Source organism: Egretta garzetta, unplaced genomic scaffold, assembly GCF_000687185.1.
Source record: "Egretta garzetta isolate BGI_Z169 unplaced genomic scaffold, ASM68718v1 scaffold314, whole genome shotgun sequence".
In the NCBI taxonomy this organism is placed as follows: Eukaryota; Metazoa; Chordata; class Aves; order Pelecaniformes; family Ardeidae; genus Egretta; species Egretta garzetta.
Window position 1 is genome coordinate 746147 of NW_009259531.1, and position 19645 is coordinate 765791.

Genomic DNA, 19645 nt, shown 5'->3' on the forward strand with positions numbered 1-19645 from the left:
CTGAGACGCTGCAGTGACTCTGGCTTTGAACTCACCAGGTCTAAAAGCCTGCAAGAACATTTTCTCTTTCAGCTTTCTAGCCAGCTCATAGAGCTGGCTGATAAAGGGGTATGTTAAATTGTCCTGAAGGACAGCTAGAAAGCTAGGCTCTACAGTCTGAACTCACAATGGAATTGATATATATATATTTAGTTTAATCATATTAAAATTTAAATGTTAGTCTTTAGAGTAGATTTTAAAAAAAATTTCAAGTCATTAAATCCCTTTTGTTAAAAAAAAAGTTTATTTTTCATTCGCTTCAGCTTCAGGGGGTCCTGAGCTCCTGCAAATGCTGCAGCTCCATCTAGTGGCACTGTAGCCAGTTGTTAGGGTGGAGGCAAATCTTTTAGACATGTTAATGACAAAGAAAAATAGTAAGATTTAAATTCTGTTTTTTCAGCAAAATTCTTTAATATTTCCTTTTGCAGTTAGAGTCTAATCCAGCACTGCCTGGAATGAAGCAATATTTAAATTACTCTGGTTTAGAGAGATTAGTATATGAAAGTCCCTCCAGTTATTTCTCTTCAGTATTTTGCTTGCCTGATTAATCACAGACTTGCAGATCACAGAATGGTTGGGGTTGGAAGGGACGTCTGGAGATCATCTAGTCCAACCCCTCTGCTAAACCCTCTGCCAAAGCAGCTTCACCTATAGCAGGTTGCACAGGATCACATCCAGGCGGGTTTTGAGTATCTCCAGAGAAGGAGATAGCTCAAAGCTTTTCCTCGTATTCAGATGGAGCTTCCTGTGTTTCCATTTGTGCCTGTTGCCCCTTTTCCTGTCACTGGGCGCCACTGAAAAGAGTCTGGTCTCATCCTCCCGATGCCCACCCTTAAGGTATTTGTAAGAGTCGGTAAGATCCCCTCCCAGTCTCCTCCAGGCTAAACAGACCCACTTTTCTCAGCCTTTCCTCCTAAGAGAGGTGCTCCAGTCCCCTAGTCAACTTTGTAGCCCTCCGCTGGACTCTCTCCAGTAGTTCCTTGTCTTTCTTGAACTGGGGAGCCCAGAACTGGACACAGTACTCCAGATGTGGCCTCACCAGGGCAGGTATGTTCCTATTTCTAGGAAAAGAAGGTAGTATGTTTGAAACTATGTACATATATCTAACCATGCAGTAGTTGCAAAAGTAGCTTTGATCCAAATTTCTTAAAACACTTGGCAAGCATTTATTAAGCATCAGAACATTCAAATCTATTTGCTCTAACCGCTCATCAATCCCTCTGTCCATCTACCCATCCATCATGCACAGAATTTGTGCACATGTTCTATATAGACAGTAGACCTTCTTCTGCTCTCTATTACATCATAACTTAATTTATTTCAGTGTACTTACTCTCAACTGTCACTGCTCCGACATGAAAATTAGTGTCTTGTGTATCTGTATATAGAGCAAACATATACTCACACAGTGTGATGAACACATGTTGTAATGTGATCTTAATGCAAATAGGTTGGTTCTTCGGGGTTCTTACCTCATCCAGATGGGAACTGACATTCAGTATTTTACACCATCACAACTGTGTTTAGTTTTTTCAACACGTCTTGCTCCTGCCTTTGATCTAATCAGAAAATAAACATTCTTGATTTGATTTGCTCAGCTGCTGTCTGAGCCACAAAGCCTAGATTTCATCTTGTGTCCTGAACTCGACTCCCATGCTGCTTGTACAAATCTGTTGAATTCAATAAATGTGTTTAGCCTTATTAAGATTCAGGAAAGCAAATATTATCCTCCAGTGATACAGCAGATAACAGGAGTTAATAACAAGTATGTGATAAAGATCACAGGATTCCCTGTAAACAAGATGCTGCATTGCACAGAGAGCATCTTGTCTGCATATGTTTCATAAGTAACTAGGCATCCTCATGGGCTTCTTTAGTTATTTTAGAAAGTTGTGTAAACAGTATTATCTACTTAATGCCCCAAATGGTATAATAATTGATATGGAAATGGGGCAAAGCTCAATAGATTGTAATACAACTCTCCATGGACTCTTGGAGATGATCTGCCCAGATTTTATTTAAATTTTCTTCTAGTTTATATGTATGCAGCCTGTGGTTTGTTAGACATGCTAGGCAGATGTTGGTTGGACAATATTTTCTTTTTTTGGCCTTTTTTCTGGAAAAAACATAAATGCAAATCTATACTTGGATTTTTATCTGCTGTAGGCATACTTCAGAGGTGTTAATGAAGAGTAAGATCGTACTGAAAAGCTCTGATGCATTGTGTGCTACTATTGGGAAAGGTGGATAATAACAGATTGCTAGCATAGATGGTACCCTGTAGTGGTTGTGTGATTCTTCTTCTTTAGGCTACAAGAGCAGTGGACAGAAATACAGGAGAAATGCTTAAAACTGGGAAAATGTATTTGAAAATATTTTTCTGTTCCTTCTTGTGGAAAATGATATTGAACCTTGAGATTATTTTATATATTCTAAAAATCTCTTACACAAGACTTTCTGCTTTGTTGTTTTTATAAAGTAGTGGTTAAAGTATTTTCCCTATTCAACCACTTACTAGTTCTTCAAATATATTAATTAGTCAGACTTACTCAACTGTTTTCTGTTCCATAGACATCACATGCAATCGTCTCAGGTGTATGATATCAGCCAAAAATTAAGCTATGTTGTAGTTGTCTATGCAAGAAGAATGTGCAACCGTGACATGTCTCTGTTTTGCAAAGCTGTGATGCCAGTTGTGCTTAACTATTTCTCCAAGACCGTGTGCTCTCTAGACTACAGTATTAGACTTTGGGAAAAACCACTTCTCTTATTTGTACCACAATTCCTCAAGCTGTAAAATGGGGAAAATGATACATTGGGATGTACTGATAAAATATAAGCAAAACATAGCTTTATAGAAGAGGGCAAAGCAATATTGGTATTCAAAAGAAATCTGAGATTTGATTAGACTTGATCAAGGTCATGCAGTGGGCTTGTGATGTTGCCAAGAGCAGAGTTTGGGTCTCCAGACATTCTGTCTGTTGACTCCAGCTGCCTTCCAGGTACAGAGAATGGCTGATGAATGTTAATAATACAAACAGGACAAATGCCAGCAACTGCTCATTTCCATTTATTTTATTAAACTGAAGAATTTTTTTGTAAAAAGCACACGTTGTTTTGGGAGACAGGAAATAGATGAAATGGATTTATTTATAAAACAGGCTTTTATCACTCAAATATTGTGCAGCAATGAAGAGTGGAAGTAAAATTGCTGTCTAGAAGCAGGAACCACCTGCTTACTTAATTTGTGTTCCATTCTTGCATAAGTGGTAGTGCAGAGTTTTCTTCTTCCAAAATAGCTTCACTGATGCAGTGCTATTCACTTCTGCTGGCCCAGTGCCTGGAGAGGTGGGATGTGTACTCTGGGGACAGCGTGCAAACCCCATGGAGAATGCACAAGAATTTCGGCCAGCATTTCTCTTAACAAGAGTTAAGGAAGGGCAATAAAAAATCAAGACAGGTAGATGTGGGTGAAAATGTTAGCTGTTTCCTTTTTGAACCATTCTTAAAACATTATTCAGAGGAAAAACATGATGTGGTGGCAGGGAGGGAGTACCCATTTAATTTTTATGCATCTTGCAAAAAACCAGGACAGATTCAATTCATGAATGGGGGCTCCCCAGCCACTACTGTATCCTTGCAGGCTGTCATTCCATAGTTTAACTGCTGAATACTCACTTTGCTGTAAAAGTTAAGTGAAAAAGAATATGCAGAAGTTGACTTTTGAAATGTGAGTAAATGAAAGCAGAATTCTTTTGGCAGGTCCAACCAGTCTCTGAGAGTACACAGCGAAGAAATTAGAACCAGCTGATTGCCTATGGAGCTGATGAGCCAGCATGGTCTCACTACAGTCCAGTGCAATAAATAGATAATTTTGTAACTTCTCTAATGTATAGGGAAAGTAATGCCCGATTCTAAAACAAAACTACATTAGTAAGAAACTATGTAATCAATAATAAGCACATGTTTGGCAACTTACTGCCTCTAAGTTCTCTTCCATTTTAAGATATCTTCAATAAATGAAATAGGCTTATATAAATCAAAATTGCCTCCACCCCAATGCACATTTCTAAGTTAAATGTTGGAATTAATTTATTTGCTCAAGTTTCACAGCTTTTCTGTTCAGTGAGTACTGAAAACCTAAATGAGGAAACTTTACTGGGGAAGTACTGGTGAGGAAATAGGGGCACAGATGTTAAGTTACTTGTGCAAAGTTCAGACCAAGTCTGTGGCAGAGCTCCAGGTGAAATCCAGGCTCTGTGGTTCCCTGTTCATTGCCATCACCATGCTAGCTTTCTCGTTCCACAGATTTTCAATGTCATCTCTGAAGAGATTAATAAATCTGAAGGTCACAGGCTCTGCATTTGTAGGAAGGGAATGCATACATGACTTGTTTGGGGGAGGTTGAATTGTTGGGGGAGATTTTAATTTTGTTGTCTTCTAATAGTAATGAAATCACAAACTGATTTTATGAACACTACACTTGGTCTGATGACACATCCTGCAGGCTCTGCGGATTCATATATGAAGTGGCTTGACTGGAAGTCTCAATGCAGCAGAAATTGAAATCAGCCCTTTCAGTGATCCACCACTGCGCTGCTGAAAATGATCTCCATTAAAGAAGTGCGTGGGGGGGGGGAACTATCCAACAGACACATTGTTCTTTCTTCACACCATTCCTGTATTTATTTAGTTCATTTCCCCCATAACACAGGGAGACTGACCTCTGCCTTCTGGTGGATAGGGACAAAGTGACCAATTCTAGGACCATTTTGCTGACAAAACTCTGCTAGTACATTATGTGGAAAAGCATTCTCAGATTAAATTTGGCTTATACCAACAAAACAGGGAGGGGGTTGGCACTATTTTAGTACCTCTTGAATTATGTAAATTTTTCTCTTGGCCAAATAGCACCTCCTCATATTCCTAATGTGCACTGCCATGCCAACAAAAATTGGTTAGCTATGGATTGGTTAATCCTTCAGAGATGGAAAGGTATAGCATTACCACAAGTAAAGGTTAAGTAAGATCTCTTTGATGTGCCACTTTCCTGGTACTTGTCCTTGCTAGACAGCATGTACTTCTGGGTCCTCTGATCTTGTAGTCAGCTGTAGGGTGAGGGTCTGTGGACGCAATCAGCTACTCGCATGCAGTCCCATAGGAACCTGAGGAGAACCCAAGGCAGTTGTGCCTGGGATGCTGCACGCAATGAGGGGAGGGAACAAAATGGGGGAAATTATTTTTCCCTCCTCTTTTGGTCTGTCACCAAAAACTGTCATGGAGATAGTGCAGTGTGATAGCCACGCTTCATTTCTGCCTTAACGCCAAGTCGTCCAAGTGTGATGCAGACCCCAGACATGCTTCCTTCTTCGTTGCTTTCTTACCGATTCAGACATGATCCTCTTAAGGTGGTGTTACCTTTGATCCATTTTAACTGTCCTGCAATATGGTATGTTATGGGAAGATTAGCCCTTAAGTCTCTTACTTAATTACTCTTAATTCTCTTACTTCTGGTATAACTAGAAAAAATAATAATTGTCAAATAATAAATAATCCGCGTATTTTGAGTTTAATGCCTGGCTGCTTATAGCTACTTAAAATATTAGCTTTCCACCCTAGATACTCCTATTATACTGTATTTTTTCCAAGCCATCCTTCTTGTAACAATGCACAACAATGTTTTTCAGATTCACTGCACTTTCAATTAGCTGATTTTTTATGTGTCTGGGAGGTAAGTTAATACAGTTATTCCTAATTTATAGACAGTCACTGTGGTACATGTAGTATCTGTACCAGGAGTACAGGCCCGAAAGTACTCAGTGGACAGTTCAGCAGAGAATAATGGCCCATGCTAGCATGACATGTTAATTACAATATTTATGGGAATTAATTTACCAGATTATTAAAATAAGTGTATGGGAGAGATAATAGATCTGACAAAAATTACAGAAGCAGATAAATAGACTTTTTCAGCTCTTAGGAAGCTTTCACAGGAGTGTTAGGACCAAGACAAGCTTAGTATTTGTGTATGTGGGTTGGATCCCTGAAAGAATTAGCTGTAATGTTGCAGTGCCACCAAGATGATATTCGCATTGTGTACCAGGCTGTAAAACTCAGGCAATGTCCAATTTACATAAACCTCTGAAAGGCAACAGGGAAGCACATGCTGAACACAGACTGTCTGTTAACCATGTGTCTCACAGCTTGATAATCAGAATTAAATGCTAGCATTATATTAGCCAGATGTTCTCAACAGCACCCTTCTGTGGTTCCTTTCCATTATGTATAGAGCACACGTGGTATGAATTTTCTACCCCGGTCAGAGCTGTACTTAAAGATCACTCCAAACAAGAATGTGCCTTCAGTGCAAGTCATAAAACTGTATCGGCTACAGAAGGGAAATGAAGCATATTCCCTCATCTCTGATGGAACGACCATCGCTTATATTTTTTGCTCCTACCGAAGTTGATTGTAAACCTTTCCTGCCGGTCCTCCCACCCACAGCAGTTGACTTCAGTGGGAACATAACCAATCCCATCATCCTCAGAAGTGGCAAGTGTTGTTTGAGCAGGCTTCAGCTGGGGGAGTAAAAAACTATGTTCAGTGTCTGAAGATGCATCCTTTAGATTGCATCAACTGAGAAGATATTTCTCTTCTTGAAAGGAAGTAGGTTCCACACGAGCAAGCAATGCCTCTGATTCTGCAGATTCTTAAGTGCTTTATTCATTGTATAGGCTATGTTCAAAATAAGCAAATAATAAATGAAATTTTTTTTGCAAATTTCCTTCAAAAAACCTTAATAAGCTTAGGCGTTCCTCATATCTGTAGCATAAACACAATATTTTCCAACATAAATGTTAATGTCCCTCTTGAACATGAAAGATATTTAATTTTTTTTCTATTGATATAAAGTTATGTTAGCCAAACAGGTAATTTCTAGTTCTTATTCTTTCAAGAGTTTGTGTACAGGAAAAGGACCTGCCAGCTTTGCTCTTTAATGAAATTAAAATCCTGTGTTCATTGTACATACTCCCGAACTGCAAGTTCTTTCAGGGTAAAAACCCGTATAGGATCTTTTTTTGCCTTCCATTCTTCAAGTTTTTCTTGCAAAGACAGAAAATCCTTGCCAAGTTCATATGCCAAAGTGATCATTGTTTCTAACAATGGAATATAATACCTGTGGCTGGTATGCACACGAAGGCATGATAGAGCTTTTTCTCCATATTCAAAGGCACTTGCTGGGTTTTCCAGGTCCTTGTGGCACACCACGATAGCACAGAGAGTAGGGACAATTGAGACAGGGTTGCCTCTCGTCAGCCTTTCCTGCAGACCAATGACTTCCAGAAGGATTTCCAAAGCTTTGGTGTACTGGCCACCCCGCAGGCAACCATATGCTTCCTGAAGCTCTGGCCTTGTTAAAAAGTCAATAAATATTTTTGATCTTCGGATATATTTCATAGAATATAGAAGTCTCAGGTAGTCCTTGAAGGCTAATTTTCTCTCATTGATTATTTCTTCTGTGAAGTTCCCTGTCAGAGTTTTTTTGGGAAAGGTCACGTCTTCCATTTCTTCACTGAACTCCTCCAGCAGCTTTCTGTGCAGTTTCTCAAAATCTGAATAACGCCGTTCAATTACAGACTTGTTGCTGTCAAAACTCCCTGTTTGCAAAATGATGATTTTATACATCTAAACAGAATAAAACAGAAAAATAATCATGAGAAGAACAATTCTAGCCCCAGTGCAGACAGATCTTGTCTGTTATTGCTTTGAAAAGACTTTGTGCTTTTATATTCCACCAGCTGAAACCTCCCTGCACTGATTTTATGTATGCGATCTTGTCTACTCCTATGGCTTATAGCAGTGTTGCTGAATTAGTTGCTGCATGATCTTTGCAATCTGCAGCCATCAAATTAATAATTCCCACCTCCTGCTGTTTTGGACTTTTGTCACCAGACTTAGGCTTAGCATGTAAATAAGTTGTAGATAAACAATGCAGTAACAGATCCCATCCTGCAAGGTGCTGGGAATGGTGAACTAGCAGCAGGCTGGAGCATGTAAAATCACTTACAAAGCATTTCTGTAGCTGTACTTTGTTTATAGCAGTCATGGCTCCTGCAATCAATCATCTTCAGTGAACTGAATGGATTTCCCAGACTTAATGTTGAATGTAATCTATTTTACATTGGTCGTGATACTCAGAAATGTTGTTTGTATCAGACATTTCTAGGGATTTCGGGGTGTTATTAATGCTGTGAAATAAGAGGGAGTATTTGGCAATATCTGGTGTGTGCAAAAATAAGATGGAGCAACTCCAAAGCCTTTTTTCCTCTCTAAATCATTGTCCTGTTATTCAAACTTACTTGGCATATAAATAATGCAAAAAAAAATGTGACATTTCTATAAAAATCTGTTTTCTATCCAACATCCTTCACTAACAGCTAACAGCAATGCTGTCCCACATTAACAGTACTCAAGTGTATGTCTTCCTCAGCTCTTCACTAGCCTCAAAATGACTATAATAAATGTGGTATTAGAAAAATAGCTGCAAAATAAAATTGTGTGTTACGTGTTGTACAAATAGATTCTCTTCTGGTCCCGATCCAAACATAATGATGTTGAGAAAGGGCCAAGTCTGTAATGTGCATAAACCAGTGGAGCTCCACTGAGGCCAGCTTAACTGTGTCACTGTACACCAGCTAAGGACACAGACTGTTAACCTTGTTGCCTTTTGGATGATGATCGTGTTTGCATTCAACTTCACCCTGTTCACACTGAATTATACAGGAACTGGAGCAGTTCTACTCATGCCAGTTGTTTTCTTTGCTGCTGTTGAAGGGTGCAAACCAGCACTAGCACTGGTGTCTGTCTGATTATCTTCCTTGTTTTTCCTTAAAGAGAAATTCTCTCTTTTAATCTTCATAAATGATCTTTACAGGCGCTCCTTGAAAGGTTTCTAAATTTGAGCTGACTTCTCTGATCTCTTTACGTTTCTAACCACTGTGACATTTTCCTATACTTTGCCTTGCTCCCTGCTGAAAAGTGTATATATGCCTGATGCATATCCAAAACAATCATAAGAGCAATTTTTTAAGCTATCATTTTATCAAGGGCAACTAAGTGAATAATTTACAAATACTTGGGTTTTTATTTGTGGAGTGTGCATGAAAAAGGGAAGAAATACTATTTAACTAGACTATCATTCAAATGGGCTAAATTTTGTTGTAAATCTTTTTGCTTAGGCGTGTAACATGATTAAGTTTAAGTACTTGTACGTACACTGAATGGTACTCTCATTCTCATACATTTATAGTAAAATAATTTTAACTGTTCAACAAGCTGAATACTATTGAGTGTATGCAAGAATGGCAGCATCTAAGTAGGTGTGTATAGCATGCAACAAGATCTTAGGACAGTCTCCAGAATGTTTACCTGCTTCAAATTCTACTGAGCTCCATCACCCAGTATCAGCAACACTAGTACGATTCTTAGCATTTTTTTATCTACACATCTCAGAGGTTGTTGCAAACAAGGAAAACATCCCTGTGTGAATTTCACAGGAGTACTGAAAGAGACTTGCTCCAGATCAGTCCTCCTGAAGCCAGGAGCAGAATAAGTCTCAGTACTGTGCATTAAGGTACAGAAATCCAACCCATTCTGTTGTTGCTGTCCTTCATATTTCTGTTACACCCCAAAAATAAGACAGAAATATGCCATCTAATGGAGCTCTAGGTAGGAAAGGGAAACGATCCCAACCTAGCTGGAGGATATCTTAGGCTTTGTCAACATCAAAGAATTTTGCACTTCTGCTAACATAAATCTCTGATGTGTAAGTTATACAAATGCAATGCAGCAGCTACAGCAGGCTAGCTCAGTGGAAGTGTAGCTATATTGATGCTTTTATATTTGTGTGAATTTCATTAATGTTGACAAGCCTCTGGGTGTTAAGGATACTCAATACTAATTTACTTGATATCACTTTTCCACTGCTGCAGATTTTGTGAACTGATTGTTAGAGGGTTTTTTAAGGGGCAGCTTCCACTAGCTATGCCCATGTGAGAACAGGTTCTACGTGGTATGATCACGGCTTGCAAACTTGGCCCTCGGTAAGGCTTTCATGTAGCGAGGCATGCTGTGCGCTGTGCGGACCCCTGTAGAGTGAATAAAAATTAATGATCAACTTACATATTCATTTCTTAGCTTACCACATATTTAGATAAGTGGTGCTCTACAATTCTGGTTGATGGGATTTCAAAAAGGAGTTTGACTTGTCTGCACTGGCGTTTTTCATTCCTCCAATATTCCTGAAGCTCCTTAGTGGTCATCAAAGAGTTGGGACTTAGGCATGCGCTGGAATCTAAAGACAATGTATTTAATATTTCAGACTAGAACCTTTGCATTTGGAAAGACAGCTCATGCATTTATTGTGAAAGGAAAGCCTACAATTTCTGTTGCTGTAACAGCAAGACCTAAAGACTGTGATAAAATAAGTGGTTTCACTGCTAATAAAGATAGGTCTAGATGCTTTGAGGAAAGCTTTTGTGGTCTGAAATTTTGAAAGACACCAAATTGGCTGCAGAATATGAAGTTATAGGAAAAATACTGACAAGAAGTATTGTATGTCTAGGTTGTAACCTTGGGCACAATCTGAGCAGGAGGTATGCTTCATCATCCCAGAGGTAGCCCTAAGAAACGCTGACTCAGTCTTCTGAATCAGATGTTTGTCCAGGCTTCTTTCTTGCTGAAAGGAGGAGATAGTACAATGCAGCTGCATATTCAGACATATATTAAAATACTTGGTCTGTGCAGTAACAGGTGAAACCTGAGAAAACATGAATATCCTAACCTTAAAGGAGAAACTCTGATAACCAGCTCAGCCAAAGGAGAAATTCTCACATCCTCTTTTTTTTTTTTTTTTTTTTTAGCAGAACTGAATGATGCCACAGTTCAGCTACAAATATTTTTATATATCTCCTTCCCTTCCTCTCTCTCTTCCCCCACAGTTACATACACACACAAACATATATACATACACATGGCTGGTTGAAGAGTTTGCTTACAGGGGAATTTGATGTAGCTTTTCACTCTGTCTTTGAAATCTACTGACAACAGTTTTCATCAGGTGGCATACAGGCTAGCAAAGTGGATAAAAGAAATGGAATATTTGTATTTCAGTGGGCACGCCGGTCCCAGTTTCCTATCAATAATGTCTCTGTCAACACAGTCAGCTGAAGTCAGTCTGCAATGTATCTAACATTCTGACCATGGAGGTGAACGATCACAAATGAATGGGAAGATAACAGCCTGATGTAGAAATAGAACTGTAAAGGCACCATAGCGCTCTTCCAGTGGCCCCACTTTTACATGTTCTTAATCATTTGGCCATACAGTTTCAATTACCAAAGCCTTTGGGGTTTGGCTCAATCTCCACAAAGCATGTATTTCCTAAGAGAGGTGGTGTTTGTGACATCTTTGCAGGCTGAAAATCTTGATGAAATTATATATATTTTGGATTACATATAACATTTTATTTAATAACAGATGACAGCAATCTTAGGCATAGTAAAAGTTCAATGCTGCCTCTTCATAAGGCATGTGATTAACGTCAATCCAGTGCTTGGTGTCCTTGCTGATACTGCCAAGAAGTTCACATTTTGTGATGTGCAGGAAGTGCACTCCTGAGACAGGCCATCTGATGATCACTGGTTTGGTCCCTGGTATGTAAATTAAATCTGGAATACGTTTTAGGCACACGGGATTTGAAAGGAAAACTCTGTGTGTGTGTATATACACACCAGGATATGCATCTGTTTCACTATTTCTACATTATTACTATGAGTTTAATCAACACTTATCTTCAGTGGAGTATAGCAGTGTAAATCTGGACTACTGCTGCAATAAATAAAGCAAAGTTTTTTTATATAAAAGATTAATGGCATCAACAGCTACATGAAAAATAAAAAGATAGCATCAACCTTGCAGGTCATCTTTTTCTGGATTTTCTTTTCTCACTGGACGTGAATTTTCAGCTTTGGGTTGATTTTGTTCTTCATCAGTTGGACTTGTGACAGAAAATGTAGTAATTCTGCTTACAGCTTCCAACAGCTCGCTTTCTGCTGTGCAGTGTGAGTCTTGGTCCATTGCAAGCTATCACTGAAAGATTACAAACAATATGACATTTCTTAGTAGCATGCCTTTAGAGCATCCAGGCTGGTAATTCTTTTTATTGACTTGCTCATTGCTCTTTGCGTACTTGTATGAAAGCAACTGTAGTTCCATAAAAACTAAAGTAAGATATAGAAATACCTACATAGCTACCAGTGGAGAACCATTCCTATTACCATTACCACTGAAAGTGTTTGGATATCTTTTTGGCAGATTAAAATCAAAAATGAAAACTGTAAGAAGTTATGCTGAGTAAGATTAGGTGGGGAATTCTGTTCTTATCTGTAAGAATTTTGTGATAAAGTTCAGTGGGGGCAGATTTATTCTCCTTGTATTTTGCCCTCAAGCTTGCAAGTATGAGTTCAGATGAACTAAAATCTTGGAGATAATTAGTATAACTAGCAGCCTGGCTCTCTTATAATGCTAGAATTTAGTGTTCTCAAGACTCCAAAACTTGCCATCTGTTCTTAATCACAGCCTGTAGGGCAAGACAGTATGATATCTATAATAGTATAATACTTTTGTCATACTCCACAGTTTCAAGTTCTCTCAAGAGACTTGTCTCTATACCGTGAGAACAAAACAACTGAATCTGACAACAGCTAGGTGGAAGAACTGAGTTTTCTAATTATTATACAGAAGCATTCTGCCTTTACTTGTCCTTTTAACCTATATACTGTGCTTGTGGTAGATCTGTATGCCTGTTCTGCTAGGACACCTGTTTTACCACATACTGATAAAATGCCTAACATGATATACTCCTATTCCATAGACCAGATTGGCCATTCTGCTGCATAAACGTCTCCCCAGGATGTTTCTTTCTAAAAAACTACCTGTTATTTCCTTGTGTTATACTAGCAGTTGAAAAAGTTCTAAGTTACAACTTTGCCAGGGTGCTGTGTTCTGTTAGTTAGCATGAGAGAATTGTAGCTCACAATTCAGCCAAGAGGTGAAAATCAAATAACATAAAAACCTACTTTAAAAAAAAAAAAAAAAGTGTCCGTGCTACAAATGTAAAAATAATGCCCAAACAGTGGCTATTAAGTAATGAGAGGGTTTAGGACAGGGATGTTACTATATATCATTTTGCCTCCACTTGTCTACCACATAGTTATGCAATGCTGGATACAGAGGTGAGGAAACTCCTGCAGCAGACCTACTGATTTCTGGCAAACAGTGAGGCTATAAAAAGAAAAGCAATTACTTTCCCCACTGGAAATAATGGAAGTGCAAACCACTTTCCTTGAACAGAAACCCTTCCTTTGTCTGGATTGGATTAGCAAGGACACATATGTTGTCATCCTCCTTAACAAAAGCACCATGGAAGGCATTTTTTGACTTCTGATTAGGAGGTGAAAGTTCTCACTGTTCTTCTAGTTCTCCTTAAGATCTGCTTTTTGAATGTGAAGAGTAGCCACCTACTTATTGCCTAATTGCTTGGTCTTTTGAAAATTTTGACAGTTTATCCCAAGAGCATAAACTTGCAAATATTTGGTTTTAATATAAAGATAATTGCAAATATACTAGATTAAACGAGGAATCTGAAAACAGCTGAACAAATTTAAATGACAGCTTTTTTCTTGGTTGTGAGTTGGTATAACCTTATAAGCAAAGTTGTATTTATATTCAAGATATGTATCCGTATATATATGTACAACTTTATATATATAAATACATATATACATGTATATATATAAACACCACTTTAAAACGTGATGTATCAGAGAAACTCAACACACTTGTAAATAGAAGAATGAAGAAGTGAACATTATGATATAAAAGTCTTGTGCCTTAAATATATCTGCCTTGAAAACTACCTGTACTTCATTATAAACAGTTTCATTTCACAGCCAAAAATCACTGTAAGCTCTTTTAACTAAGCTACTATTTATTTTTACATATAAAAAAAAATCCAACACAATACAAAAAAACCCATAATAAATGACACAATTTTACCTTGACCAGACACTCATCCTGTTCCGTTTCAGGGTAAATGCTACTCCAACTGCTTCACTGAGTTGGAAGGAACACTAGAAACCCAAGTACACAGAATACTCACCTGGAAACTGCTGAAGAGCTTTTAGTTGTGGTGCCTGCGTAGTCTGTACGAAGTCGTGAAAAGCCTGCTTTGCATTTTCAAAACGCAGAAAAATATGTCTGTGTTTTCTTCTAACAGGCACATTCTGTGTTTTATAACAAGGAAGGAAGAAGCCTTGATTAAATCACACTTCCTCATCCAATTGGCTCGCTGGTTCAGTGCTGACTGATTGCGCATGACATTTCCTATCTGCCGCGAACAGCCCTTGTGCTGTCTGTGGGCGAGGCACGGCCTGTTGTCCGCAGCCCAGCTCCAGCAGCAAGGGCAGGTTTGCAAACCTGAGTGTCAGGATTACACATGCAAACACAACGGCTGGCAGAGGAAAGAGTTCAACAGTAAATACAACGACAAAATCAATGAAAACATCTCCAAATGGATTTCTGAAACCAAAAACCACACTTAGCAAAAGAGAGGTTAGGAAAAAAGGGCCAAATATGTAAATGTACTTATATGGAAAAATATGTCCCTTGGGACATCTGTAAAATACAGACTTAACATCCAGTTCAGAAAAGAAAATACAGATGGTACCACAATAAATAGCCTTACTCTATGTAAACTTGTACTTCTGACAGAAATCCCCATTCCACACAGTGCTTAAACATGTGATTAATTTCAAATATCTGCTTAATGAAAGTTAAAAAAAGAGCATTATCATATCTGACATGACTACTAAACTTGAAATGGACTTATGCGTATGCCTAAAATTAATCCTGTGCTTAAATTCTTCATTGAACTGAGGACAAAGTGAAGAAGAATGACTCATTAATCCACATGTCCTTTGGCCCAGATGCTGCTTTTTGCAGTTCACTTCACTTTGGAAATTTGGTTTAAAGCATCAAGATAGCTATTTCTGGGGTAAATAATATGGATGCTATCTTTTTTTAGGAATGTCAGTTTCCCCATTGCCAAAGCTCGCTCACTGAAAAACCAAGTGATTTTAACGCAGCACAAATGTGGGAGGCAAACATCCAAAGGACCACATGGATCTTGCCCCACACATTCCTTTAGAACAAACAAGTTAAAATAATGTAAATCCAGGGCCATAAACTGGCAATGCTTCTCTTCTGCTTTATTCGCAACATAAAACAATGCCAACTTTAACTTGGCCTCAGTCTAAATGTAGAAGTTTTGCCAAAATAGCTGTCAGAATGATGAAAAATAACTCCCATGCAGCTACAGCCATACTGGCAAAAGCCCTAGTGTAGATGCCATTATATTGGCACAGTCCTTTAGCCAGTTTAGCATGTTCCATGCAGAAAGTGATTTAAGTTACACCAGAAAAGAAATCTGTGCTTGCCAATACAGCTCTAAGGTGTAGCTATACCAGCCAACCCTTTTAAGTGTAGACAAGGCATGGGTTTCTGGCTCAAGGCTCATTCCTTTAAAGTTAGATTTATGGGTTTGGTTACAATTGTGAGAAAAAACCAAGGGGGATTTCAGTGCATTTCACTCATGCTGACAGTTCACAGATGTATCTAAGCTTTGAATTCTGAGTCTGTTAATTTATGTGTTGCCAAAAAGCAATGTATTATTTTGTGATGCTTAGTGCTATTGTCCTGCTCTTGATAAAGCTAAAAGGAAAGAGGAAATTATATTTTTCAGTATAGTAAGTATACTTTCAATTATTTCAGAATAAGTAAGCCCTAGTCAAATTAACCTGGACGATTAAAACAAAAGTGAAACCTGTTATTACAAGTATAGTCAACTGATATAAAATAATTTACAAATCAAGGGTGTTTTGCAAGAATTCTGCCTGCCTCAGTAGAGCCAGTTGTTATGGTCACAGCTGGTTCCTGAACGGGTTCCTCGTGCCTGGGAGCTGACATCCACAGCAGGGTTAGTGGGCTGCTCCTCTTCATCCTGCTCCCATGAGGTTGGGTTTAGTCCAGACAGCCCCCAGCCCTTCACTGGCACCCAGTTTTGTTAGTCTGGTGGCATTTTACTTTCCAAAATGTCTACTTGATTAACACATTCAAAAAAAAGTCTACAGTATACAGGAGTGTTTGCTAGTAGAATGCATAACTATTATCTTTTTATAGTCTCAGTTCCACTTCCAACAGTCAGATACTGTGTAAAGGGTTAAGCAGTGGCAAAGGGGAATTTTCACAATGGCAGCATACCATTCTGGGAGATGGGCAAGTGCACTTACACCATCAACTTATCTGACTAGTCATAAAACTGTGGTAAATTTTAATGGAAAAGCATGTTCTATCATAGTCAGTGGTCGAAAAGGGATCCTCATGTGCTGGCTCACTCAGAGTTTGTATTCTGTGAAAGCACTGACTTTGTCTGGCATACGTAAAGAGCACAGTGTTAAAATGCATCTACCAAGGGATATGGAAAAAGAGTGCTCTGCAATAACATAGGAGCGAGGCGAGGTTAAAACCGTAACACTGCAGTGCATAAAAGTGGTTGTCATAGGAGTTAGGTCCTCCATACCAATTTAAGATGAAAGGACTCATTTTAAGACGATTGACCTGAAAGCTTATGTCTAAAACTTGGTAACCAGCCACCAGATGAGCTAGCCTTGTGATGCCACGTTAAAGATGCCTGTATTGAAAGACCATCTTTGCACTTTTGATAGTCAAAGAACTAGAAGGGACTGCTGCAATAACGTAAAACATCCTGCCTTGATTTATAACCCAATTTGGGCATTCACATTTTAGCAATCAGATAGATTACATAAACCTGGACAAACACAATATTTAAACATAGCTAGTGTCAGCTTGAAAAATTGTGAGATAAACCAGTGTTATATACAAACTGCAGTTTACTGCTAGATTTCATTGGCATTTTATTATAGGCACAGCAAGGTCTTATTCTTGTTAAAGAATGTGGCTGTTAATACCCCTACTACAAAATACTCTTCAGCTTCTGTCCTAAGAAGTACAGCTTCGGGCAACCTCATAGAGTCTGTGCTGCTTTTCCCTCTCAGGCCCCAAACTATGTAACTAAATCTTATTTATTTTACCAAATAATTCATTAGAACTGTAGATAATGAGAAAAAACAAGAGGTAGAAATACCTAACATATTTATCCAAGTCCCCTTTTATCATATAACTAATATTTAGAAAGTGCTGTAATGTTGTCTTTGATGCTTCTACAAGAACTTGTCCTCCCCTTTTTAATGCAGCTGGATAAATACCTACCATTTCCATGTTTGAAGTAGCAGAAAAATTCAGCTGTTCTGCATGAACATTCTGCACTTTTGGGGTGATGCTGTGATAAATGAATACCATACGCCTATCCTGGCACAGCACAAAATTCTGTTCCATGCTATTTATATAAAGTTTAATGGTATAGTGTCGTGTCACTTGAAAGTGGAATTTGTTTACCTTCATTATTACAAAACATGTCTCTCTTAGCAAGAGTGTGGTTTAAAGAAACAATACGCTGTTTGATGGCCAATATTTTGTGCTGGTGTTCCCAACAGCGTTTTCAACATGAAAGAAATGTAAGAGGCCCATTTTACACTGCCCAAGCCCTGTTATCACTTTACATCTCCTTTATACTTCCAAAGGAGTATGAAGGAGCTTTGGAGTAACCAACAGTCTTGGCGTGCCTTTCATCTGTGGTCTGTCAGTGACCCGGAGCTGGAATGCAAGCCCAGTGGGTCAATCGGATATTAACTTGGGTTCAATTTCACAAGCACTATTCTGTCTGTAGAATGACAGGCCTATGTTGGTCATTCTTCCTGCCAAAATCATAGAGGGTTTAGTACCTAATTACATGGACTAGATAAATATTTTTAAATATTTAGTTTTGTGTTATTAGGTATACCACATGTAGAAATTCCTATCTAGTATTTTGGTATTTCATTCTTATAATGTATCTGTCCCCTTTTCTCCCCAAATATAATTATGGTGTACTTAGGCTAATACTCATGGTCACGTTCCATGTGGAAGTTAGATCAAAAATGTAAACATAATGACATTTGGGATAACAGGATTTATAGCAGACATGCTAGTGCGTTTTGTAGTAGAGCTGCCTTTTATGCTACAAGTGGAGGAAAATGCAGCTGCTGGGTATAGATAGCCACCTTGAGGACTGGCAGAGCATAACTTGGGTTTACTCTGCACCCCTCTGCAAAATGAAGAAATCTAATGCATAAATCTTAGTATCTTGTCACTACTATTTATTCTTTAAAAATTGACTTTCAAAGGCAGTTTTTCTCTTAAGTGACTAAATAAAATGATTAGTGTGAGCATTCATGCCATCGTAGATGGAATCTCAGTTTCCCTGGGCGTTTCCAACAAACCCCTGCTGGTTTCCGGCACTTTGGCTGCATCCCTTCCATCTTGCACATACCCACGCTGACAGACAGAGCCTGTGCCTTCCTACCTTCCCCCTGAGAGCTGCAGCAGTCACCCATGTTGCTTCAGAGGTGGGCACTCCAGCCCTGATCCGGGGCTGCACTGCATCTGCTTGCTGATGGTCTCTTTAGATTCTGGAGATCTATAAGGAACAGGATCAGCTGGAATAGCCTTTACTTTAGCTAACATTGAACTGCACGTGTTGCTGAATTTCATAAAAATACGTGTTAAAGGAATGTTAAAGATGCTAAGAAACCAGGAAAGCGTTTATTTGTACGTCAACATTATTGTAACCTTAGGTACGTGTTCATATGCGATTTTATTCAAAGATGCTTCTTTGTAGGAATTTATTTCTAGCAGTACAAAATTTCAGAAGGATTTTTAAAATGAAATTTAAAGCAGCAGTTTAGAATACTACGTGATTAAAAGAAAATCTTCTCTAAAAGTAAACGTTGTCTTCTTCTGGAAATGCTGAACGTGTGAATACAGCCTTTAAATGTTACTGTCCTGTTGAGCAACTCTTCTATTCAGGAGTTCGTTCTCTCACTCATTATTTAAGAAGAGCTGTATATATATATAAAAACCACAGATGCTAAGTGGATAAAACAGAACAGCATTCAGATGACAGTCACGTTCAAAAGCAGGTCTGTTAAAGAGGAGCTACATTTAGCTTTTGTTAAATCAAATACTCAGTGTTATTACATTTCTTGAGAGTAAAAGTATTTCAAAACTGGGTATTGAAGCCAGAGCGAGTTTGACGCTCATGAGCAGCCTCCAGGTAACTCTACAGCCGCCGGCTTCCCGGGGGATACCCGAATTACCCCCCGAGGTTACCGAGCGGCTGGGGAGGCTGTACGCTGGGGAAACGGCACGTTCTGCAACAAAAGCCACCCTTGCCACCTTCTCACGCGAACGCCACCGGCCGCTTCCATTCAGTCGGTAGGTTTTAACGTGCGGAGGTTTGTGACTGCAGCCTGGGCTGCTGCACGGTCCTGACGAGGCTCCCTCTCTCTCTTCCCTCCCCGCCCCCCCC

The 19645-nt window shown here is 38.8% G+C and overlaps 1 protein-coding gene across 2 annotated transcripts; it reads right to left on the reverse strand.

Moving 5' to 3' along the window:
- Positions 1-4630: 4630 nt before the first annotated feature.
- On the reverse strand, positions 4631-14345 carry SNX20 (sorting nexin 20). Of its 2 annotated transcripts, XM_035893141.1 has the most exons (4): positions 14261-14345; positions 12012-12189; positions 10242-10393; positions 4631-7725 (listed from the first exon to the last, which is right to left on the reverse strand). In XM_035893141.1, the coding sequence occupies exons 2-4, from the start codon at positions 12175-12177 to the stop codon at positions 7057-7059; spliced, it is 987 nt and encodes a 328-aa protein (XP_035749034.1). In that variant the 5' UTR covers positions 12178-12189; positions 14261-14345; the 3' UTR covers positions 4631-7056. The 2 variants fall into 2 exon arrangements, with proteins under 2 accessions (XP_035749034.1, XP_035749033.1); XM_035893140.1 differs by lacking the exons at positions 12012-12189; positions 14261-14345 and adding an exon at positions 10672-11082.
- Between the last annotated feature and the right edge of the window lie 5300 nt (positions 14346-19645).

Bases quoted from the DNA above. Each gene is read 5' to 3' on its own strand.
- SNX20 (XM_035893140.1), bottom strand. From the start codon at position 10,870: ATGTTTTCTCAGGTTTCACCTGTTACTGCACAGACCAAGTATTTTAAT. The intron at 10,394-10,671 runs GTTACAACCTAG...CATTGTCTTTAG, and splicing joins CTGCTCAGATTGTGCCCAAG to ATTCCAGCGCATGCCTAAGT. The intron at 7,726-10,241 runs GTAAGCTAAGAA...TATTCTGTTTAG, and splicing joins ACCACTTATCTAAATATGTG to ATGTATAAAATCATCATTTT.